The sequence below is a fragment of the Etheostoma cragini genome, chromosome 9 (genome assembly GCF_013103735.1).
Source record: "Etheostoma cragini isolate CJK2018 chromosome 9, CSU_Ecrag_1.0, whole genome shotgun sequence".
In the NCBI taxonomy this organism is placed as follows: Eukaryota; Metazoa; Chordata; class Actinopteri; order Perciformes; family Percidae; genus Etheostoma; species Etheostoma cragini.
In genome coordinates this window covers 17444217-17467235 of record NC_048415.1, presented here as the reverse complement: position 1 = coordinate 17467235, position 23019 = coordinate 17444217, and the positions used below count along the sequence as shown (strand labels likewise).

Here is a 23019-nt window from a genome sequence, read left to right as displayed (position 1 = left end):
TTAAAGAAAGGTATGTTGATGGATAATCACAGACTGGAATATGTCAACTTTTACTCTGTACTATTTCAAAAACACTTCAATTTGTTTTCAAATAAATATAAAATTGAATAATCCCAAAATCAATGAAAGTAGAGACTTGTACTTGCCAAAGAGCGTTGTGTGGAAACAATCCTGTTATTTTGGGCAGTTAAAAAGAACATTGATATAGAAAAACGTATCAATTTGACCCGAAGACAACATGAAGGTTAACGTCAAAAGTCACACACAACAAATTTTTCACTTAATCCACCAACCTTAACCTTATTGAACGCTGACTGTACGCCTGTTGTTGTTTATTTATTTATTTTTTATAAACAAACTACACTACCCTGCATCCTTAGCGCAAGTGTAAAGCCTCATGGGTAGGTTACCAACGTCCTTGTCCTACCAAGCGCACACCGACTGCCTTCACGCAAGGGTTTGAGGGTCTCTGTCATTCGCTTGAACCTAAATAAAATCTGATTTTTCAGACATGATGGCAGCAAGATTTCTCCGCCGTGCTCTCCCCGTGCTGAGGCAAGCTCGCTCCTACGCTGAAGCCGTCTCCGGGTCCCCGCAGATGTCCTTCACTTTCGCCTCCCCGACACAGGTGACGTTAGCTAGCTAACTTTAACGTTATTGGCGAGGCTTCTCGGGCCCAGCTAGCATGACAGGCTAATTTAGTTTCTCGGTAAAATGCAACGCTGCAGAAATGTCTGCCTCCGTATCATTTATTAGTTTTGTACTGATGCATGGTTTTGTATTCATTGCTACGAGTAGTGTTGTATTCAAATGCACGCATGCAGACAGTTCAGGCTCAACGCAAAAGCTTGCATTGTCAGTAAAGGATTTACCGTTAGCTTAGTTTGCTAACGATAGCTAAGCTAGCTGTCATTCACTGTCATTGACCAGCCAGCAGTGTGGCAAAGTATAGTTTGCGAAACGGCACCAGTCTTTTCCAGATCACTAACTCTATTGGGAATTCTGCACATTTGTCTTCAAATGAGTGTTAGTTTGAGATCCACTGTGAAACCGTCCCTCGGCAAGAGTGTTAGCTAGCTAAATGCAGAGCTCTCTAACCTTGACATTCATTCAGTGAACGGTTCCTCCACATTTAAGTCCAGTTTCGCACATTGCTGCATGTCTACTTCACATTCTGCTGCAGGCCTGATGTATTTAATCCAATAAAGAGCACCACGTTTCATAAAAAGCCAATGAAAAGGTGACAAATTGTATCAACGTCAAGCCAACTTTATTGTCAATTCTGCAGTATGTGCCAGACATACAGAGCAACTGTATATGTTTCCCCCCGACCCATATTATAATGGCTATTGATAGTGCTTTTGTTCTGTTCCAAATTCTACAGTTTGGCAGCTGTGATCAGGCATCACATTTTTTCTTCTTCTTTTTCTATATTTTGTATTAATCCTTAGTGGGGAAATTGCAATTTACACTCTGTGTACACACCTTGTTAGTTAGACCTGATGTACACACGAATGCTCAGGACCTACTGTATACATGCACTAATGGAGAGATGTCAGAGTGAGTGGTCTGCCAGCTGAACCAGCGCCCTGAGTGGTTGGGGGGGGGTACGGTGCCTTGCTCAAGAGCACCTGGCAGTGCCCAGGAGGTGAAGTGGCAACTCTCCAGCCACCAATCCGTACTTTTTGGTCCATATGGGGACTTGAATCAGTGACCCTCCGGTTCCCAACCCAACTAGTCAAACTGTCCATACATCAGTGAATGTAACCCTCCGTCCCCTGTCTCTACTCTCCAGGTGTTTTTCAAAGAGGCCAGTGTGAAACAGGTTGACGTGCCCACACTCACTGGTGCGTTCGGTATCCTTCCTGCCCACGTACCCACCCTGCAGGTGCTTCGGCCCGGTGTTGTCACAGTCTTCAGTGACGACGGCTCCCCTGCCAAATACTTTGGTAAGATTTTGCATTATGAAAACGAAAAAAAATAACTACGGTCAGGCCTACTCTCGACTAAATTGTCCTGCCGGTAAAAGGAATAATGAATTTCTATGTTTTGGGGCCTCCTAACAGTGCCACGTTTGTGTAGTCAAATAATAGCCCAAACTGCTTTGTTGTTGTAAAAAGCAAACCAAAATATCATTTTTGTCGATTGTATTTTTACAGTAGTTATGTGTATAATTTGAACCATTGTAATTAGATGTCTTTTTCCCCCCCAGTATTTAAATGTCAATATCTGCTATGACTAGTCCTTATAGATCTTATTGATGGCCAAGTTAGTCAGAACCTAGTGTACATCTTTTAACAATTTCTCCCCAATTTTCAAATTTCAGGCTAGCGTCCATATTTTGAAGATAAAGTGTTTTATTATTGATCTTTCTGAAACGCTGAAACCACAATACGTGTGTTATTTCCATATGTTACACTTAAATGATTTGCATCTGATTTTGCTAGCGGCTAGCTCTGGAGCCTACCTAGGTTTGTCAGTGTGTCTGGGGTTAAGACTCATGGAAGCTACATTAGCTGTAATGCAAAAATATAATCTTAAATATATATTTAATATTGATCTTTAAAACACATTGTAGATGACTGTATGTTGGCATTTGTAGTTAAACTTGTGTGTGTGTGTGTGTGTGTGTGTGTGTGTGTGGGTGTGCAGTGAGCAGTGGGTCAATAACAGTCAACGCTGATTCTTCAGTGCAACTGCTATGTGAGGAGGCTGTTGCTTTGGACCAGCTGGACATTGCTGTGAGTATAATGTCAACATCACTCTCACTAATGTATTTGACCTATATTTGATTCACAGGATTGTTGAATGTTTGTATTAGTATTTTATTTGCTACATTAACCAATACTTATCTCATCTACACACACTTTCTCGATTTTTTTGGGTAGATTTTTCCTACATGAAGATATCATTTATCAAAATTATAATATATAATTTTGCATATTTTAATAGATTTTCCATATGGTTCTCTATCTGCACTTTGTTGCTTCTTGTGTAGCCTACATTAATCCACCCATGAGAACAAAAACATGTAATGAAAGGTTTGTCAGTGTCCAATAAAAGGGTTGCACTGCAGATTTGTAGCACGAGTTCACATGCCGTCTACTATCCAATGTCTAATGTCCACGCATTAGCTCAGGCTACACCTGTCAGCCAATGAATCCATTTTCAAAATCACACACAGCCGTAGACGGCACAAAAAGAACTCTAACAATATGAGGAATACATACCAATACAAATAAAGTAAACCAAAACAATACAAAATGTATTAAAAGTTGAACAAAGCTTTGCCTTGAAGATGAGAACCAGTTACTAAGCCTACCAATCCATTATACCAGTTGCCAGCAATAAAAATCAGTCAGACTTTTCTTCTATTTAATCCAAAAAGGAGCCCCCACACTTTTGAAAATATCTCCCCCAGCTATCTTAGAACATGAACAGTGTTCAAATGAATCTAATAAAAAAGCAAATAACTTCTTGACACGGTCTCAACACACAGGGAACACCAGTCTCTCAAAAATGGTATTTATTGCGTTGCTAATTGATTTTGATGATATTGTTCAGGGGCTCTATTTGCTTTCTACAACCCTGTATTTACTTTTTAACTTGTATTGATATCCTTATTATAATATTCTAATCTAGGGCTGCAACAAATGAATACTTTAATTTTCTGCTGAATTTTCTTTCTTTCGATCTAATCGATGAGTTTTTTTGTTCCATGAAATACAGGAAAATTATTTTCCAAATACCTAGATGACATCCTCAAATGTCTTGTTTTGTTCATAACTCAAAAATATAAGTTAACTGTTGTAGAGGCGTGAAGAAACTAGAAAATATTCACATTTTAGGAAGCTGGACTAAGACTTCATACGCTCATTCATTTACTAACTTACTAATTATATTCAACAGTTAAAAGCTAATCAATGAATCTTTACAGCTCGGCTCTAATACTACATATTTTGAATGAGGTAGTCAATATTTGTGACATTTAATGGGTAGCAACAAATATTTGAAGCGGTCTTCTTGTTCTTTTCACTCAACATTTAGAAGGGACCGCGCAGTGTTGACAAATGATGTCTTCACAATGTCAGTCTATTGTGGGTCTGTCCATGCTTTATGGATCTTTCTTTGTTGCATGAATATCTAATTTGTCGAGTCATGCTTAATTGCTGGATGGTGACCCTGGTTAAGCTAGTTTTATTGTGGGCGGGAGGGGCGTGCGCCTTAAAATGACGTCCCCGCGGCTGTCGTTTCCAGCCCAAAGGCCCCGCGCAGTTGTGCACCTCTGGATTTTTTTTCATAGTTGGCTGGGAAGAACGGGTCGGTCTGTACAAACGGCTGTTATTCTCCATAAACAGACCCCAGGGAGTCAAACGGCCTTAAATGTGTGCTTAGAAAGAGATCTCACACTGGGAAAAGAGTGTGGAAAAACATGAGACCGTTTTATCGAAGCTAAAAAAATAAATAAAATAGAAGTCTCCATATAAAGAGTGTTCTTAACAGTGTTGCAGGCAGACCGTCGTTGTGATTCGGAGATAAACAACAGTCCCATTAATGATTTATAGTAGATAAATGTTATGTTTTGCGGTACGTCTGTGTTTTCTCATGGATGTGTTTACTGCTGTTGCCAGGCAACCTGTGTTCCTTACATAGACGGTTAAAGAAAGGCAGGTGATGGCCTGCTAATATCAAAATGGCGCCATAGGGAGCTTCGCTTAGAGAGGAGAGCTTGACCCTCTTGGTTCATTATTTTCCAGTTTCTTCTTCTTCTTCTACTACTTCTTGCTCAATCACAGATTATTTAGTCTGTACGCCCTCTGGTGTTTCAGAGAGTACTGCAACAGAGATCATGTTGAGCATAAACATCTCGTGCTTGCACCCCGCGCGAGCACACCTGTCACTTTTGAGTCCCAACAGGGACATGGTCTTTGACAACAGAGACTGTACCCACATCAGATTTAGTTTGATCCTCTTTTCTGATGAGCACCTTCCAGCTCATGATGATCCATCTGATCAGCGTTCCAGTTGGATTTGAATGTTGAATCCCTGTCAAAATGTCACTCTTGTTAATGCTAGGCTGCGGTATTATGCACTTGACACTGAGGTGTCTGTCTCAAACCTTGGGCTGTGCCAGCGTCACTGTCACAAGTTGACTTCATAGCAGTAAGTGAGGTATCCCCCCCCCCCCCCCCCCCCCCCCCCCCCCCCCCCCCCCGCTTCGTCTTCCACTCGGCAGTGGAAATGCACATGTGCCCACGCTGTTAATAAGGACGGAAAGGTCAGTCACTGTTGAGTTATAGCAGATGTGTCAAATCCCTACTGGGAGACCTTTAACTTCCAGCTATGTTTGGCATTTTCTTGTTTCTAATCACTACTGTGACAAATGGAGCTTTCAGAGTTAAGAGGCAGTGGGGATTTTCTATGCTTGTCTTACGCCCCTCTTTTCACTCGTTGCTCAGTCTTGCTTTTCTGACTTTTACATTGGTTAGTTATTACCTCAAAAGAATTGTGCGATAAGCTTTGCGGGCTGTTTTTCTGCCCATGATTTTGCAGAGTAACCGGATAATCGGCCTGGTTGAGGCTTCTCGAGGGGGTTACATGATGAGATGTTTAATGTTAAACAAAACTAACATGAATTGTTGGCTATATCATTTACTTTCCTGTCCTGTTTTTCATTGTTTGATATTCTCTTTTTCCGTCTATTTTTAGGTTGCCAAGGCCAACCTGGAAAAGGCCCAGTCTGACTTGGCCGGCACATCTGACGAGGCGGCGAGGGCAGAAGTTCAGATCAGCATAGAGGCCAACGAGGCCATCGTCAAGGCCCTGGAGTAGACCTGTGGTACGACACCTCACCATGATCTGATTGTTAGAGAGATGTCCTGTCATTTAGGTTAATCCAACAGGATAACGGATGCATGTATTCACAGTTAATACAATTTGAAAATATACTGTACATATTGACATGAAAAAATAAGTAATTTTCATTATGTGTTGTATTCCTTGTTTCTTTCCTCTCCTCTAGGTAATCAATTGTGTTTCTTTGGAAATGAATGGTCAATCTGTGTTTCCAGCTCCGTCACGTCAGTGTCCAGAAGATTCCATGCTTGCTTTGTACAGTGGATAAAATTACAAAATAAATTTATTAGGAAATACCTGCTGGTGGAGGTTGTGGTGTTTTCTTTAATTCTTGCCCTCTCTCTGCTCTTTAATGATGATCATATGTGTATTTTTGATGCAAAAAGACTATGCCTAAGAAACTCCCAGAGAGTTTTATAATCCACCTACTGTAAACGTTTATAATCCACCTCCCGTAGCATGACGTACAGCCGTCAGACTTTCTTCAGGAGGTTTTTCTCATTGAGCAGACATGCCATATCAGGTGGAAAAGTCAACCCAAAGGTGCCAGTTTGTTTGCTGTGTAGAGGATGTTTCTGCCACGTGGTGGCAGCAAATATCTATAAGGATTTGTACAGGAGCATTTTTAGATATCAGATTTCTTTTTTTACTTCTTGTCCAACCCCAGTTTCCGTGAAGGATCTGTCATGGTATTTTTCATATAACCTTCAAACTTAAAAGAAGGATCCTTTAAATATGACATTGCTGTATATCAGCATTTGTATGTGGTGGAAGCTTATAGTCACCCTTTACTGTTGCAAGCCCACTGGTGAATTTGAGTTATTTAGAACCCTGAGTCACTGCCTTGAATTAAAATGTGTTGGCAGTGCTCGTTTGTTATGATCTCAGACTTCGTTGACAAAGCCAGGAAAAGTCCTTGGCACCCCATCCTGTGGAAAGCGGGGCCTTTCTTTCATTTCATAACTACAGTTTTTTAGCCGAGACGCACTCCAGGAGGCGCTGACCTCATTCACGTGCCGTCTCGAGGTCTTTCAGAGCAGAAACCACAACCGGTTTATTTTGAATGCCAAAACTCTTGAGGGCCTTTTAAACAAATGTGAGTACAGCGCAGTTTTTTTTAAAGCAGTATTACCTGCATATAGATGTCACGTCTCACTTCAAAACAGGACAATTCATAGAGTACAATTCCCAGTACAGAAAGCAAATGTAATCCGTGAACATCTCTGTTCACCTTTTCAATCTGCGTCTCTTTCATCAAACCCGCACACACACACACACGCACACGCACACACAAACTCACTCACTCACTCATCAGTCAGCCCTCGAGGGGCCTGAAGACTTGTAACACTTCAGACAGACGAGATGAAACGGTCCTGTCAAAGCCACCACTTCTTTAATCCAGATTTATGATAGGGGATGTTGAAAACAAGCTCTATCCCATTCTCTTTTTATGCTCCCGCAATTTTAAGGCAAGGCAAAAAAAAATATGGACATGCTTTCCACGCTTGCGCTCTGTTCTGTCCAGCCTGTACCCAAGTCATGTAGCTAAAACAAGAGAAGGTAAGGACGCTCCAACCTTTCTGGAAAAGAAGATACTGTGATTAAGGAACAAGTCTGTTAAGCCTTGGGCACATCCACTTTTAGTTTTTGGCAGACTTAAACTGTTGTAGCAGGCATTTTTTAGTGACAAAGAATGAGTCAGAAATGAATCACGAAACTCACCAGGGTTTTGCATTTTCTCCCAGCGGTTTCCATCAGGAACTATTGAGCTGCCTCATGAAGTAAACGTCTCCAAGGAACTGTCTGACCCGAGTGCTGAAGTGCTGTGCAGTGATATAGAAGCGATGGAGTACTGTACATTGATAAAGGACGGTGAATATCCAGTGAGAGCCTTCTCTCAAGAGCCACACGTGGGTGTATCAGGCCAGATGAGGCCTGTGATAATAACTAACGGTCTATCTCCCGTGGATAGCCATGTACTGTAATTAAAAGATTGCACCGTCTGCCCCCGAGAGTGAATAACATGATGCACGCTATGACAATCCATGGTGTCATTTTTGAGTGATACTCATAACGCAAAGCAGCTCCCAGCTTTGTGATAGCTTCCTTGGGCTATATTTACAGAGTCGACCGTGTGAATCATCATTTAAGATGATGTCAGTTCTGAAATGATGGTGGGGCAGTGTATTCTTCTGTCTTTAAAAGAGGCCACAACAATAAATATAAATGTATTTGGTGTCACCAGAAGCTAAACAATTTCTGCTACAGCTGGTTAACGTGGTAAGCCATACCTGCTGTACATCAGCCCGATAACATTGCCATTGTGAGCAGGTTAGCATTCACTGCTGTGCCAAAGTACAGCCTCCTATAGCTGCAAGCAGGGGTGTGGCACAACATTCTGGCCCTTGTAGAGAGGCATTTACTATGGGCCCCATCCCGCATCCACAGCTATTCATTCTAGCATCTTTTTGGGTCCTCCTCAAATGAGGGCCCTGGGTACTCTGTCCCATTCATCAACTAAATACTTATTTTAAATAATGATTCATTGTTGATGACAATGGTAGCCTGAAGCAAAAATGCAATGTGCATAACAACCCCCCCTTTGCTCTTCGGGGCAAATTTGAACCATTTTCAAAAAGTTTCTGTATCACAAATTTGGGTTTCTTTTACCAAATTGTCAAAGAAAATAACACGGATGGTTCCATACAATGCTCTTCACAAGTAAATACACTCTTTGTGGAATGTGGGTATTTTAGAGTACGTTGATAAAAAATGACAACATGTGGGGAAAAGCTTTAAAAAAATACAGGAAAAAAAATGACAAAAAATTAATTTTTTTTTTGTTTAAACAATTGGAAGACAACTCAAGGTTTAGGCAAAAAATATGTTGGTAGCAGATTTGAGCTTCTTCCTTTATAAAGTCAGCAGGGGATAGATAGGCTTGTGCCCAGGCATCTGTCGCTGTAACGGTAAGAACTCACAGTCAAGCGGTGGGCAATTACATGATTCATAAAGCCAATGGAAAGAATCCAGACACAACATTGTCTTTATGTATTGGCGGAGGCTCCAACATAACACACATTGGCTGTGAGACAGCGTGATATTTTCCTGTATGCACGTCTTGCCTTCAGACTGTCCTGATACAGGCTTAGTCACCGGCTGTATGCATCGGGATATGGAGTGACCTTAAGCTCATCAGACTTGAAACACCCGAGAGAGTCTCTCAGATACTCAAACCAAAATCCTCTTCATCTCTTTTATATGAAGACTCTTCTTAGCCTTGTAAATCCTGGGACACTTCCTTGTGGACCCCCGTTGACATTTCACTGCTCATGTTAATGATAATTCATGCAGCTGACAGCATTGAGAGACCTGTTAATTTATAAGGCATGATTATCCAAAAAAACACTGGGATTGGTGACCAAGAAGGGAGTTATGCATGAAACGGGCTACTGACTGGTCGAAAAACATCGAGATATCCTTTCAATTTAAACAAAAGGTATGATTTCACACATTTACAGGAAGTAATGCCATGTTAATGTTTGGTCATACATCAGGAAAAACAACTCTTGCAATGGTCTGAACATGTTGTTTGTCCTGCTTTTTTAATTGCCTGTGCTGCTGTATTGACGCCCGCCTAGTCTTGTCATGTTAAATACTCTTTCCCTGGGGCATGGGGTACTGTAGTGTAGATGAAGTGTGAAAGCAAATTAGAGACCTAAGACGGAACTTAGAGGATATTAAAGATCTGGAAAAATTGAAATGCGTCGAGCAATGAGCCAGCTATGACTGTGGGGAATAGCAATTTTCCACACACAAAAGTGGAGCAAAATTACATATATCAACTTGAATGTAATGTGGTTATCACATGGTACAAAGATCATTTTGGGGCTGCTTTTCCGTGTGTGAAAACTACATTTCAAATCCGCGCAATATGGTCAAGCACGGCTAACTGTGCATCAAGGGGGCCGAATTGAGGCCCTGCAGCAGTAAAGGAGAAAGAGAGGCTTCCAGAGAACTGAGCTGATTGAAGTGCTGACCTTTCGGTGGGTTTGTTTAAAGAGGGGGCCTGCAGACTCTCAGTCAGCTGTCAGATACTGCATCCAGCCTGGTAGTAGGAGTAGGGCCCTGACAGCAGCCTCCCACCACTCTGCCCTGTTTGTGTCATACATCGCTCCATCCTTACAGCCTTCCATTCCACACAAACACCCACCCACCTGCCACAGCACACACACACACACACACACACACAACACAGAGCCAGGCACCGCCGCAAATACTCACCCAGACGCAAACATCCACACAAACACAAACATATTTCAGCTTGTGCCAGCTAGGTAACATTTCTACAAATAGCAGTGTGGGCATTTGGGAGAAAATCGCAAAGCCGCAAACAGCCTGCTGTAGGGGTGAGATAATCAGCTTTGTAGTACAGCAAATGGCCCCTGAGTGGCAAGGCAGGTAATCATTGCACCGAGTGTTTTTGTGGGAGAGGAGAAGAGTGCTTTTCCGTCCTCGTGTGTGTGCCTATGCATATTCACACAGAAATGAGCAATTAGTTTAAAAACATGCTGGTATAAAATAAAAAACTACCACTATCCTCATCTATAGGCTTAATTACCATGTGTATACATGGATGGTGTGATTACTCTCCTAGATTTGCATGCTTTGAGTTATTTTATATGCCCTGTCTGTTTCTAGTTTTGCAATGCTTTGATAAAGCATAAATTACACATTACCAAAGAAAAACATCCACTCGTCCTTTTTATTGTCAATTCAATCTCTAATTAGCAGATTTGATCAATGCAAACTGAAGAAAGCGATAGGTGTCAACAAAAAGCACTGCTAGCAGAATTAACTCTTACCTTAAAGAAAGATTGAATAAAGAGTGGAGGTTGTTTGTGTGTGTGTGTGTGTGTGTGTGTGTGTGTGTGTGTGTGTGTGTGTGTGTGAGTGTGTGTGTAAATTGACTTGAGGGATTTCTCAAATCTTGTGTAAAATATCTCTTTCACTGAAGCTGCTGACAATGGGCATTGGGACTGTTTGACATTCCAACTCAAGGTGACACATGCTAGAGGGTTTGGAAGAGTGCATCAGCAGGGTGGTGGTTTGTGTGAGGGTGCAAGCAATGTTTTTGAGACCAAGAAGGTGCAGACAGAAACTGAACATTTTAAAAGGAGTGACATGGTCAAGGAAATATGATGAGCAGCTTGGCCTTTCATGCCCCTTCTGACAGTATGCATAGATCTATGTTTAGTCATGAGGCAGATGAAGAGGCTCACTTCAGTCTGGCTTTACATTTCTCCTGCGTTTCTTAGAAGAAGTACTCTCAAAAAACGTGTCGGAAAATAGCACATGATGCTGAGCTGCATGCTTTAAAGCAACAGTGCACAATTATTTACCTTAAGATAACAGCTTCAACAAATGATGCCTCTGTCATTCTCAGTCTGCGAGTTCCTGCTTATAGACAGAAAGCTATACTTGTTGCAAAGGTAAGGCTGACCGCTAACTGTAGCTGCCGTTAGCTAGTTAGCTTAGTTAGCTGTGTTGTCAGGACTGGGAGCTGGCAGCACCTGGGAAGTGTTGGTGCTTACGCTGCTATCACAGTTGTTTTGGACTCCTGGGAGGAGAAGGTTTTCAAGCCTGGGGTGTATGGGATTACTGTTTCGAAAGGCCGGTGTTGTGCCAGAACCACAGCCAACCAAGCTGGCAGCGAAACTGGGCTCGGCAGCTGCTACGGCCATTATGGCAGAGGCAAAGGACGTCAAAGGATTCATCTTTCTGTTGGACTATTAAGCTTGTTATAACTTGTGACTACAACCTGCAACTAAAACAGTTGAAATTTAGTCATTTCAATAGCACTCTATAAAAGGGTAGAAGTTGACAGGGCTGCAAGGGTACATCTGACAAAAAAAAGGTTGTGAAACACTGCTGTAACAGCCCTTTCAAGGTGGGGAGCTAACTGTAGCACCAGCTGAATGTCGCTAATCCTGGCGCAGACAGTTGACTCTTCCCAAACATGGGCCAAATGCTGATCCCTCATTGTAGGTGAAGTTGCATTGCTCAGAGATGCTCACAAGTCTCTGAGCTAGAGTCTAAGTCAAGTCTCTGAGCTAGAGTCTAAGTCAAGTCTCTGAGCTAGAGTCTAAGTCAAGTCTCTGAGCTAGAGTCTAAGTCAAGTCTCTGAGCTAGAGTCTAAGTCAAGTCTCTGAGGTAGAGTCCCCATTTCTGGTTCCAATGTCCTTTTGTGGGGTTAGTCATTTCTTGGATGATCGCAATTTTCCTGTCCAAGACATCGCTAACTCTTTCCTCTCTCCTTCTCTGTTCAGATCACTCAGTCCTATGTGATTTGTTCATCAGGCCCAGGGTTTGCTTATCTGCCAGCTGGGACTCTATCACACACATTTTCCCGTAGACTGCCTTTAGCTGGATTAAGCTTCTGGATCTGCCCGGGCACGTACGGACACATTCCCACATGAACACACACACACACACACTCCTATCATGAAAGTGCAGTCAGTTATTTGTTGCCCTTTTAATTACATGGTTAGCACAGGTGAGGGCTCTGTTATACTGTGTGTGTGAATGAAGACCTTTCGTTTTGTAACTCACAGAGCATGAGTGATGCCAGAGGGGGCATGAGGTACGTAGTTGGGAGTTACTATGTATGTGTGTGTGTGTGTGTGTGTGTGTGTGTGTGTGTTTGTGTGTGTGTGTATACACAAGCTTTACCACAACGTGTCAAAAGAGGAATTGAGACAGTATAATGGAGGAGCACTTCCGAGTTGCATTTCATTCTCTGTGCTGTGTTGTAATAACATTTGTGTCATTGTATCTGTTCTGCTACCTGCTGTTTTTGAAACTTTCCAACTGACAGAATTTTTTGAAATCCCGCTGATGATGTCACATTTTCAGAAAGCAGATGTAATGTAAAAATAATTGCGTCCATTTTGATGTCAATACAGCAAAAGGGAATTTGGTAATAAACTTGTATAATGTACAGTAATAAAACTGATGGTACATCTGATGGTAACCAGCTGGTGGCATTATGTAAAGGAAAAGCTCTGTTGAGTCATACACACTTGACTATAAAGGACACATGGAATGGGTATACCTTGGTTTTTACAAGTTTGAGTTTGTTCTACTTGTCTTTGTGCCTATACAAATTTGTGTGGTGACGCACAGTGAGCGTAGTTGAATATTTACATCATGGATAGTTCAATGAGAACTCATTTCCATATGATATATAAAACGTCTTCCTCAGAAATAGCCATTCTTGGTAATTCATCACAGTTAACGCAAAGCCCACAGCCTTTTTTCAAATCTTTTTCATCATTGTATTTATTATACTTACTGGTACTCAAAAGAAGACATTTGGAAAGCAAAGTATAACACCTTTGAAACCCCTGTTTCCACGTCGCGCTATATACTGTTTTATCTGTATTCTTATCTGTATTTTTATTCATGTCAGAACATCGCAAACAGATCATGTCAAGGTTTGACACCGTAAATGTTACGATGGAAACAACAGGGAACCGAAACATAGAAATGGAGCTTTGCGTTAATTCTTTCAAGAAGACTTCTTAACTTCATCCACCTCTCTTCGGCTATTAACTTCACAAGCCAATCACAGCATGACATCCCTGCTTCACATGCTGACAGTTGTCATTTCAGGCAAAGAGTGCAAGCCTCCTCCTCCCCTTCCACCTCCAGCCATCATCACCCATGGCACCCTGGGTCCTCCTCTGGCAGACCGCTCCTTGGTCAGGTCTTCAGGCTCCTTCACACTAGCACCAGTATCTAGACTCCCTCGGGGGCATATGTCTTGGTTTTTTATCCCTTAGAAAATTATTTTATAACAATAGAGTCTAATCTCCAAAGACTAATTTCATATTATGTATACATACAAATAAACCTTTGCATATCTGCAACAAAGTCTCTCCTGATTGAAATTGAAATTACATGTGCCACACTCCCCTTTAACCTTTAGCAGTCTAGCTAAGCCTTCTGTGCTGGGTGACGCTCGCTTCTGTCCCCAGAGTGACTGACACCTAATCGTGGCTTCAAAGTCACAAGCCTCTTTGCTGAGGCACTATAGGAAAATATGCCAACAAGCTAGTTTCCAACAAGGACACCCAAAGCGGACAGAAATAACTCCCTTAGCATGCACGGACCAGCTCTGACAAACAGGGCCTGGACTCCAGCACCCAAGGGTGGGGTAGGGTTCAACAAAAGACCTTACAATGGTCATCGAGTCAATTTGGAGTTCAAAAAAATATGTAGGTGATAACTTTTAAGTCTGCAAGGCTCCTGTTAAAACATTAATGATGGGGTCGTCACAGTCTCATATGTCATAAACATCCAATTTATCAACCAAAAAAAAACAATTTATCCTATAAAAGCACTATCATTTCCCTAAGAGCAACTGGACACATTTGTCATTTTTGGCACATGCTGCATGCTGTTGCTGTCTTCTCTATCGAATGAGGAAATGCCCACGTAGATTCCCATTGACCCCCTTCTTCCCCCCCATGATCCCTCTATTTCTTCTACTTTGGATTTTCCAGTCTCACAGCCTCTGCAACATTGACCTCAAATTAAATGTCCACATTATAGAATTACACATGGGTCCTTTACACTGCAGAAGTCCAACCCACGCAACCCTGCTTTTGACTGCTGTGTTGTGAAATGCAGTCCATGTAGCAAATAGCTATGTGTTTAGTGTGAGTTGAGCCCAGGTCAGACATCCTCTGAATGCAGCTCCTGAGTGTTTCCACACGTGGAGGCTTGGGAGGTGGGGTTGTTCCATGACTCCAAATAGAAAGCCAAAGTACTTTTTGAATGGCTCTTAAAAGGTCAGATAGATGGATTAACAGTATAGATGTAACTCTATGTACAGTTATACAGAGTTGTATGCATGTTTATTCAGAACACAGCTTTCAAATTTCAGAGTCTTTAAAATAACACTTGCCTGGGGTAAATTGCAATAAATGAGAAGATTCAATTTGGAACCACAATTTTTGGGAAATATGTTATTTTGCTTTTTTTCCTGAGAGGTAGATGAGAAGATGGATTCCAGTGTAATGTTTGTATGGTAAATATTTTGGCAGCGCCAGTAGCATAGTTTAGCATAAAAGATTGGAAACAGGGAAACGACTAGGCTCTGTCCAAAGAAAAGAAGTGTAAGTCCACCAACTGTTACACATTTAATCAGTACGAAAACTGGAGCGGGACATGTCAAGTTGTAGTTGCACACAAAGAAACACAAAAATCCCATAAAAGCACTATGTATAGTTTTATCTACACTTCTGTTTTGGTACAGATTAAACAAATAAGACAATTGGTGAGCTTTAGATTTGCTATTAGGTTAAATATCCATCAAGTGAGCTGTTTCCCTCTGTTTCCAGTCTTTATGCTAAACTAAGCTAACTAATTTATATTTCCTCAAACACACACTCATACATACACACATATTACACACACCGGATGGTGACGACACCCCTTTGGTGTGGAGACCTGGGTTTGAGTCCCACTACGATACATCTACCAGTGTGTCCCTGAGCAAGACACTTAATCCCTGGTGGCTTCAGAGGTGTGCGACCTCTGACATTTAAAGCAATTGTAAGTTGCTTTGGATAAAAGTGTCTGCTTAATGACATGTAATGTAACATAAACATGGGCTCAATCTTCTCATTTAACTCGGCAAGAAAATGTCAAACTATTTGAATTTCAAGTTAGTGGTACACATAATTTATAAAGCATTTTAAAGCTTTAGAAAAATTATGCTACATGCACCCACAAACACCAAGAAACTGCATCATTTTAATAAAGAAAAAAAACATTGCGCATTGAACAACTCTAGGCAGAATTGTCATAAAAATACACATTTTACTGCAACCAAATGCCCAGGAATTTAAACAACAAACATGACTGAATGTGTCATTCAGTATGTTGATGTACACTAACCATCTAGTCAATTATTGGTATGCTGTCTGCTGCTACCAATTCAGGGATCAAGAATCACGTAGATCTTTTTATTGATATCATGGTGAACATTAATAATAAAAGTATAAGGGAGTTGGAAGGAAGCACACAATGTGTTCGTATTAGTGGCAAAGAGTCAAAGTGGGTAATGTGAATGATCTTAGTCATGATTTACCAGTTGGCCAACTAGCTATATCGAGTAACATTAAACTGAAAGAATAGATATGACTAAGGCCAAAGCCTGGTGGAGTGAGCAGCCACTTGAAGTTAGTTATCATCTGGGTTATACTTCAGAGCTTCAGTTATGTTGAGAAAGGTTGAACGTTTTGGATGGATTTCTCCTCTGGAGGACTGTGAATGTCTTTACAGCCTTTCATGGCAATCAATTCAATAGTTATTAGAGATATTGTCGTATTAGTCAAAGTAGCGGGCCTACCGGCCAACATCATATGTATGGAGAGATAGAGTAAGATAGCAAAAAAGGTAAGGGAGCGGTGGAGGCAGAGGCAGAGGGAGCCAGTAATGGAGGACGTCATCTGTGGGGACGGAGGGCTATTTTGAGGTTGTAAAGGGAGGAAGGCCGCTGCGCACTCCTCTCACCCGACGTCACAAATGAAATCAACTTTCTACATGTGCACGGGACACGTAATGACCGCCGCTATCAGTGATTAGATTACTGCATATCAACTTCAGAGCTGCAAGACCTGCAGTAGGGAGCACATCCACTGCTGCAGGAGGAAGGAGGAAGTAAAAGACAGCATAAATAGAAAGAGAACAAATTCACAGAGTGGAGCTCTGAAGAAAAGAAGGGTGTGTGTGTGTTGGGGGGGGGGGGGGCAATTAAGCAAGAGTGTGTGTGAAAAGGCGAAGGGTGGAGAACAGGAGGACAACAGGAGAGATTTAAAACAGAGGAGCACCAGCCAAGATTGAATTGGCCTGCAGCTTCGGCTACCCCTAAACCTAGCATGGAGGAGGATTAGTGGGCAGGGATTCTGGAGTGGGTGTATGTGGAAGTATTCAACCGTGTGGGAGGAGAGCAGGGCGACTTGGCAAGTTCTGAACTTGCTTGCACCAACAAAGGAAATGCCTGCATCTGGTATTCATCACTGTGTACTGTACATACACACACACACACACACACACACACACACACACACACACACACACACACACACACACACACACACACACACACACTGCTATTATCTCCTATCTGTTTTCTTTCAGCGTAAAAGTGCTGGGAATACTGGTGTACATCACAACACATTGCTAAACTGATTTGGTTTCCCCTCTGACCTCAAAGGGCATGTCTTTTTTATTTATTTTTTTACAACTGATACTACTCGCTGAATGGGTAGAGCCATTGCGAAAAGCCATATTGTTGTTTTACCAGAAGTAATACGCAAGAAGTCCATTTTGCATTGCCAAATCCACCTACCCAGCCACCCACACTTCCTGCCCTGAGTCTCTCTCTCTCCTCCACTCTCTCATTCCTATTTTCTCCAACCTCTCTCTCTCTCTCCCTCGTTCTGTTCTATTTTATACACTCCACGCTGACACCTAACCTTTGTCGGACCACCAATCCCTCTGGCGCTACGCCGTGGGCTGTCAAACAGACAAATAAACAAACAGATAGAGCTTACACTCTCCCAGCTTGGCTGAGTTTCACAGCTATAAAGGTTCTTATCATGCCCGGCTTGTGTCCTGTGGGTGGATTTCATTAGCTTATTTAGCACATTCAGCCCAGTTCCAGGCTGAGTCCTATTGTGGGCATTTTAGTGTGAGCAGACCGGCTCAGTAAAAGGCAGCAATTATCAGGTCCACTTTGTGGGGGTGTTGAATTTACACCATTTGGATTAGGCTGTGCAGTAAGTGCTTGACAGGCCTGGATCTGGGGTTTGGGAGCACGATGCGCCAACACTATGAGTCGTGCAGTGTCACGACACAAGGGAGACTGTGAACAAGACAAATGATCTGCCGCACATGGACTGAATATGGAGTGGAGTGTGAAGTATCCTGTTACAAACGTGATAGGCTAAGCCATAACAGTACATCGCATTCTCACAGGATCCATGGGGAGGCTCAGTTCACAGTTCTGATTCACATTACTATGCTACTACAAGCCAAGGGTTGTGATTATAAATATTGCATTAAGAAACAGTTAGACATTCTAGGGAATACACTTATTTGCTTTCTTGCCAAGGGTTAGATGAGAGGATTAATATCATTCTCATGCCGTTAAATAGAAAGTAACAACTACAGCAGTGCCTACACATGATCAGAGGTAAAACCGTGAGTTGAGAGCAGAGCATATTGCAAGGAAAGAGGAAAAGCGTAACACATGTATACATAATCATTGCTTCTGCCTTTGGTTACGCCTTGACTGGTCAAAGTCAAAGTTGAAATAATTAGAACTTTGAGCGGCAATTTTGAGCAGTGTGCCACGTCAAGAGTAGCACTTCCCCCGAGTGTTGCCGCCGCTCTTCCAATAGCAAGAATGGCACAGGCATTTTATTTCAGATGATGTGCAAACGGCTTTAAGCTTCTTAACAACTGCCCTGGCCAAGAAATAGTCCATAAAATCCCAACTTACTTTTACACTTTTTGTATATATTTTTAAACAAACTACTGTATAATGTATTCTTAAGCAAGCTTTAGTGGTGCACATGCAGTGTTAAACGTCACTATGCACACACCCACACACACACACACACACAAACTCAGTGAACTTGATGAGTGAAATGTTTGGTATCCAGCATGCCTCTGGGCGTGGTTTAATCTAGAGGTTGTTGCGTTTTGTCATCACTCACTTGGCAGCAGCTGAAATTGAATGAACTTCACAGCGTACCCTAGCTGATGTTGTGATTCATGTATCAGTCATTGACCACTACGTACGGAAATCGTAAGATTTGCTTCCCGAAAAGTTTCCATGAAAAGATTTTTTAGGGCAAAGTCAGGGGAATGTTGTGACTCGCAATACTCGATAGGGAATCTGGTTGAAATGTCCCTGACTTGGACATTCAGAAGTTACTGTAAGCTGTGACTGTGACTAAATCGTAGTCTGATGTGACACTTTCTTTTCTTGTCTCCTACTATTGCACGTTTTGCACATTTTCTCTCTCTTTCTCTCTTAGGCCAGGGCTCTGACACTCTCTCTGGCACGTTGTCTGCTTTGGTGTGTAAACCACAGAGCTTGAGATGTGTCATCAATCATCTGTGCTGTGAGCCGGGAGGGCGAACGAGCAAAACTTCAAACAGGGTTCCGTCCGCAGGTGTGGGATCAGAGACCCTGTCCACACGGAAGCCCTTCCCACTCCCCCTCTGCTCTCTGATGACTTTGTTTCTCACCCTACGCTGAATCTTGGGGGCTTTTAAAGCTCAACCCAAAATGAAATACTGTTCCCACTCTACAATTGTCACTACCGTGACCGCGTTTCTTCAAGCTATGGAGGTCAACGCTACATTGTATTTGTAGCAAAATGTACGCACAAACAATACAATTCTACTTACTTATTTATTTTCTCAGCATTTCAGAGGTAACACCAGGTTTGAGGTTATATTGTTCTTTTTTCACTTGTCACATTTACACGCGGTTCTTGTCTGTGACTTCACGTCTTCTTTGTGTAAATATATTAATGTTATCGCATTAACTGATGCAAAGCTGAGCACGTGGATTTCATTGGCAGAATCCTATGCTATGCAACACACATGCAATGTCTCGGCACAAGTATAATGTGTCATCAAGCCATGTGTCAATGCATGCAGGATCACATCCTTCGTGTGAAGTGTAGTATGAGACAGGGATCCTCAATAGAAGACAAAACATGAATTTTATAAGCAAGTATAAATCCCCACTGCTTACTGGCCTATAGGTAAGATAGTCACTTAGGCCGTCCACATATACAGCTAATCAGATTCACTGTTTTCCACTTGCATGTTTAACATTAAAATATGATTTATTAATCATGCCAAGAATTACAAGGCTTAGTATTCTATACATGGAAGGTATGTATTAAGGCTTTAGTCCACCATACATGTTATTGTAGGCCCAGTTTATAATGCAACTTCATTTTATACTATATCTTTCAGTTAAGAGTTCCTAAGCTTAAACAACATTGAAGACTCCTGATATAAGAGGTTCTGCGTCATTCAGGCCAAAGCAACAGCCAATCACATAACTGTCTCTGCGCTGTTGATTTGCTGATTGGATGACTGGATTATGATCACAATTCCAGTGTGATATATTTTGTCTGTGGTTAATCATTTATGTCCTAATCCATTTTTATTTTTTTTATACTGAACATCTCCAGATGTATATTCCATTGTGTGTAAGTGCAGAATTTTGCTGCAAAAATAATAACATCTGTCCTCCCAAACACACTCACTCACACACATACTCACAAGTCTGTCATATCTCTTTCCACCTAACCTTTTATCTCTTTATTGCTGGCTACCAGTTACATGTTCCCTAAATTCTAGTTTAATAAGGTCTCTTAGTTTGAAATGGCCTCTACAATCATAGTTCAATCTCACTCACCGGTCTACTCGTATAGACCATTCAAATGTCAGAACATCCACATAATTCAGAAACTTTGTCCACTAACAGTAACAGGCACTTAGGCTGTTGTCAATAGCCTACCATCTCAAAGATAATACGTTAATAAAATTAGAGACACATAAAGATTGGGGCGTTATTTTGTCAAAACCAGGAGTAAAGGTGATGATGAAAGTAAATGATTATGTATCCGCATCAGACAGGCAGTGCATTGATTAAACGTACTGTTTGTCTGTGTGGTCGAGTATGTGTCCAATTCTCGTATGTCTCATAAAGACAGACACTCCTTTTATTATCACATTAACAAGTAGTATGAATTAATGCTGTTTGTATCAGCATGCCAGGTATGCAGGCCTATGTGTCAGCTTCCTGTTGTGAACATAGCGTGGCGATAGCTCGATGAGGTGTGTCTGTCCCACTCACAGCCACTCAGGGTGAATCAGGGAGGAAATGGTGGCAGGAGAACAACAGCAGCAGGCTGAGTGTGTCGGGCATGGTTCATTTTTCTCCCGAGGCAGAGGGCGGCCCACTGGTGACTTTGATGGATAGGAATGCTGCTCACCCACAGACACACACACGCCCACACATGTCCCACACACTCAGTCTCTCACATAACAACTTGCACGCTGTTGCTCGCACATGGAAACACACAGACACGCACGCAGACTCGGGTACGCACACAATCACACACAGGCTGCCCTGTCCCACCAGATCTGATATCCAATGTGAAATGTTTACGACCCGCCCACACAGCCTTCCTCCCTTGTCAATAAACTCTTCCCAGAAGTATGTGTGATGCATTATCATGTAGCTGCATATGGGGGTTGCTCTTGCACCCTCCATCACAGGCTTACCCATGTGCATCTTACTGCACCATGCGACGCACAGTGAGACAATTTTGGCTTTTTGGCTTCCTGATGACAAATCTGTGCATTAACGCCATTCTTTTCCTTAATCACATTGTGATTTGTCACATTAGCACAGATAGAATGAGGGGACATACTGTACTAGCTACGGTGGGTTAAAACAAATGACATACTGAAAGAAGGTCTCCACCCAAAATACCTATAAACATCTGAAGAATGAGAAGCTGCCAATTTACAAGAAAGTCTTACGATAAATATAACACCCAGTGAGAGTGACACCTTTGTCGTAACACAAATCTGATTGTCAGCTCAACTGCAAGGTCACATTCAGGCAAACAAGGTCTGAGTGTTTTTGCATGACCTGAGCTGTGTTAACAGCCAGACCTGCTGACGAGGGCAGCCAAGCCGTCCCGCGACTGAAAGAACTTGACTCTCAAGCGGTCAGATTGACAAATATGTGCCAATGCACATTAGCCCGTAATGTGCCATTAAAACCCTGCCAGCACAACAGCAAGCATCAAAACAAGCTACGAAGCTACGGGTTTTGACTCAAAGGCTAGTGTTTCAAGTACAGGAGGGCTTTCATTTTGTTCCACTGAGTCAGCATCTCCCATAGAGAAAGAACGAGATGGAGATAGATAAAGCTGCTGGTGTTGGGCAAAGACTGGGACCTTTGTCTACCCGTGGAGTCTCTGGGAGATGTTTCTTTTGAACACACTCTGCTTTTCTATTTCACACGCATTTACACACAAATACACACACACACACAGGGATGATTCAGTTCTCATACGGTGTGATAATATGGCTGGTGGGACACAGCGTCCCCTGCACAATGGGGAGGAGAGTGTGTCTCTGTAATCAGACAGACAGAGTCTGTGCAGCCTGGTGCTGAGGCTGGAAGCAAAAACAGTTCTTTGCCGTGTGAATGTCAACATGTTCTGAGGCAAAGTCAGATTTTCTTTTCTTTTCTCTTTAACACATTGCACAACATCTCTCTTGTCCTTGAGGTGAACCGTATTGTGATGATTATCACATATCTAAGTTACATGGAGGTATTCGCTGCACAAGCATTTTACAATGGCTTGTCCTATAACCTACAGTATGTGGAAAGTGCATTCACTCAAGTGTTGTACTTAAGTATACATTTTTCAGGATACTATACTCTGTACCTTTACTCCACTAAATTTGAAAGGGAACTTTTGTAGCCTACTTTTAACGCCAAGCTATATTTATTTGGCAGCTATTCAGTAGGTAGCCTACTTGATACTTTGTAGTTTAAATGACACAATATGAAGAACTATATTAAAATAACTATGATGCGTAAATTCTGGGAAAATGTAAAAAATGGGTTAGAATTGGCTCCTCGACTAACTGCAACATTTAATTTCTGCTTATATGTTATGGGTAATAATCAGTAATGAATAAACACTGATATTATATGGGCTATGGGGAAGTTCATACTTTAATTTACTTTTAATCAGCCTACATTTACATGACAGTATTCTACACGTAGGCCTATGCTTCTTCATGTTGTATAAAAAAGGCAGTTGTGTGTAAAAATATAAGTTGCAAGACTGGCTTTGCACGCAAAATAATAGTGATTGTATTTATCTTATTGACAAATGTCCATACAATTTCTCAAAAATGTGTGTATTTCCCCAAACACAGAAACAAATCGTGCCAGAAATGTTTTTTGTTTATCGGTATACGGGCCGTCGTATCCATGGAGCCTGTTTACCTGCTCTGTTGCCCGGTGAC

The 23019-nt window shown here is 41.9% G+C and overlaps 1 protein-coding gene across 1 annotated transcript; it reads left to right on the top strand.

Annotated features, from left to right (window-relative positions):
- The first annotated feature begins 368 nt into the window (after positions 1–368).
- atp5f1d (ATP synthase F1 subunit delta) lies at positions 369–6156 on the top strand. The gene is made up of 5 exons (XM_034882334.1): positions 369–628; positions 1796–1949; positions 2653–2741; positions 5710–5839; positions 6023–6156. The coding sequence occupies exons 1-4, from the start codon at positions 512–514 to the stop codon at positions 5830–5832; spliced, it is 483 nt and encodes a 160-aa protein (XP_034738225.1). The 5' UTR covers positions 369–511; the 3' UTR covers positions 5833–5839; positions 6023–6156.
- Positions 6157–23019: the final 16863 nt, after the last annotated feature.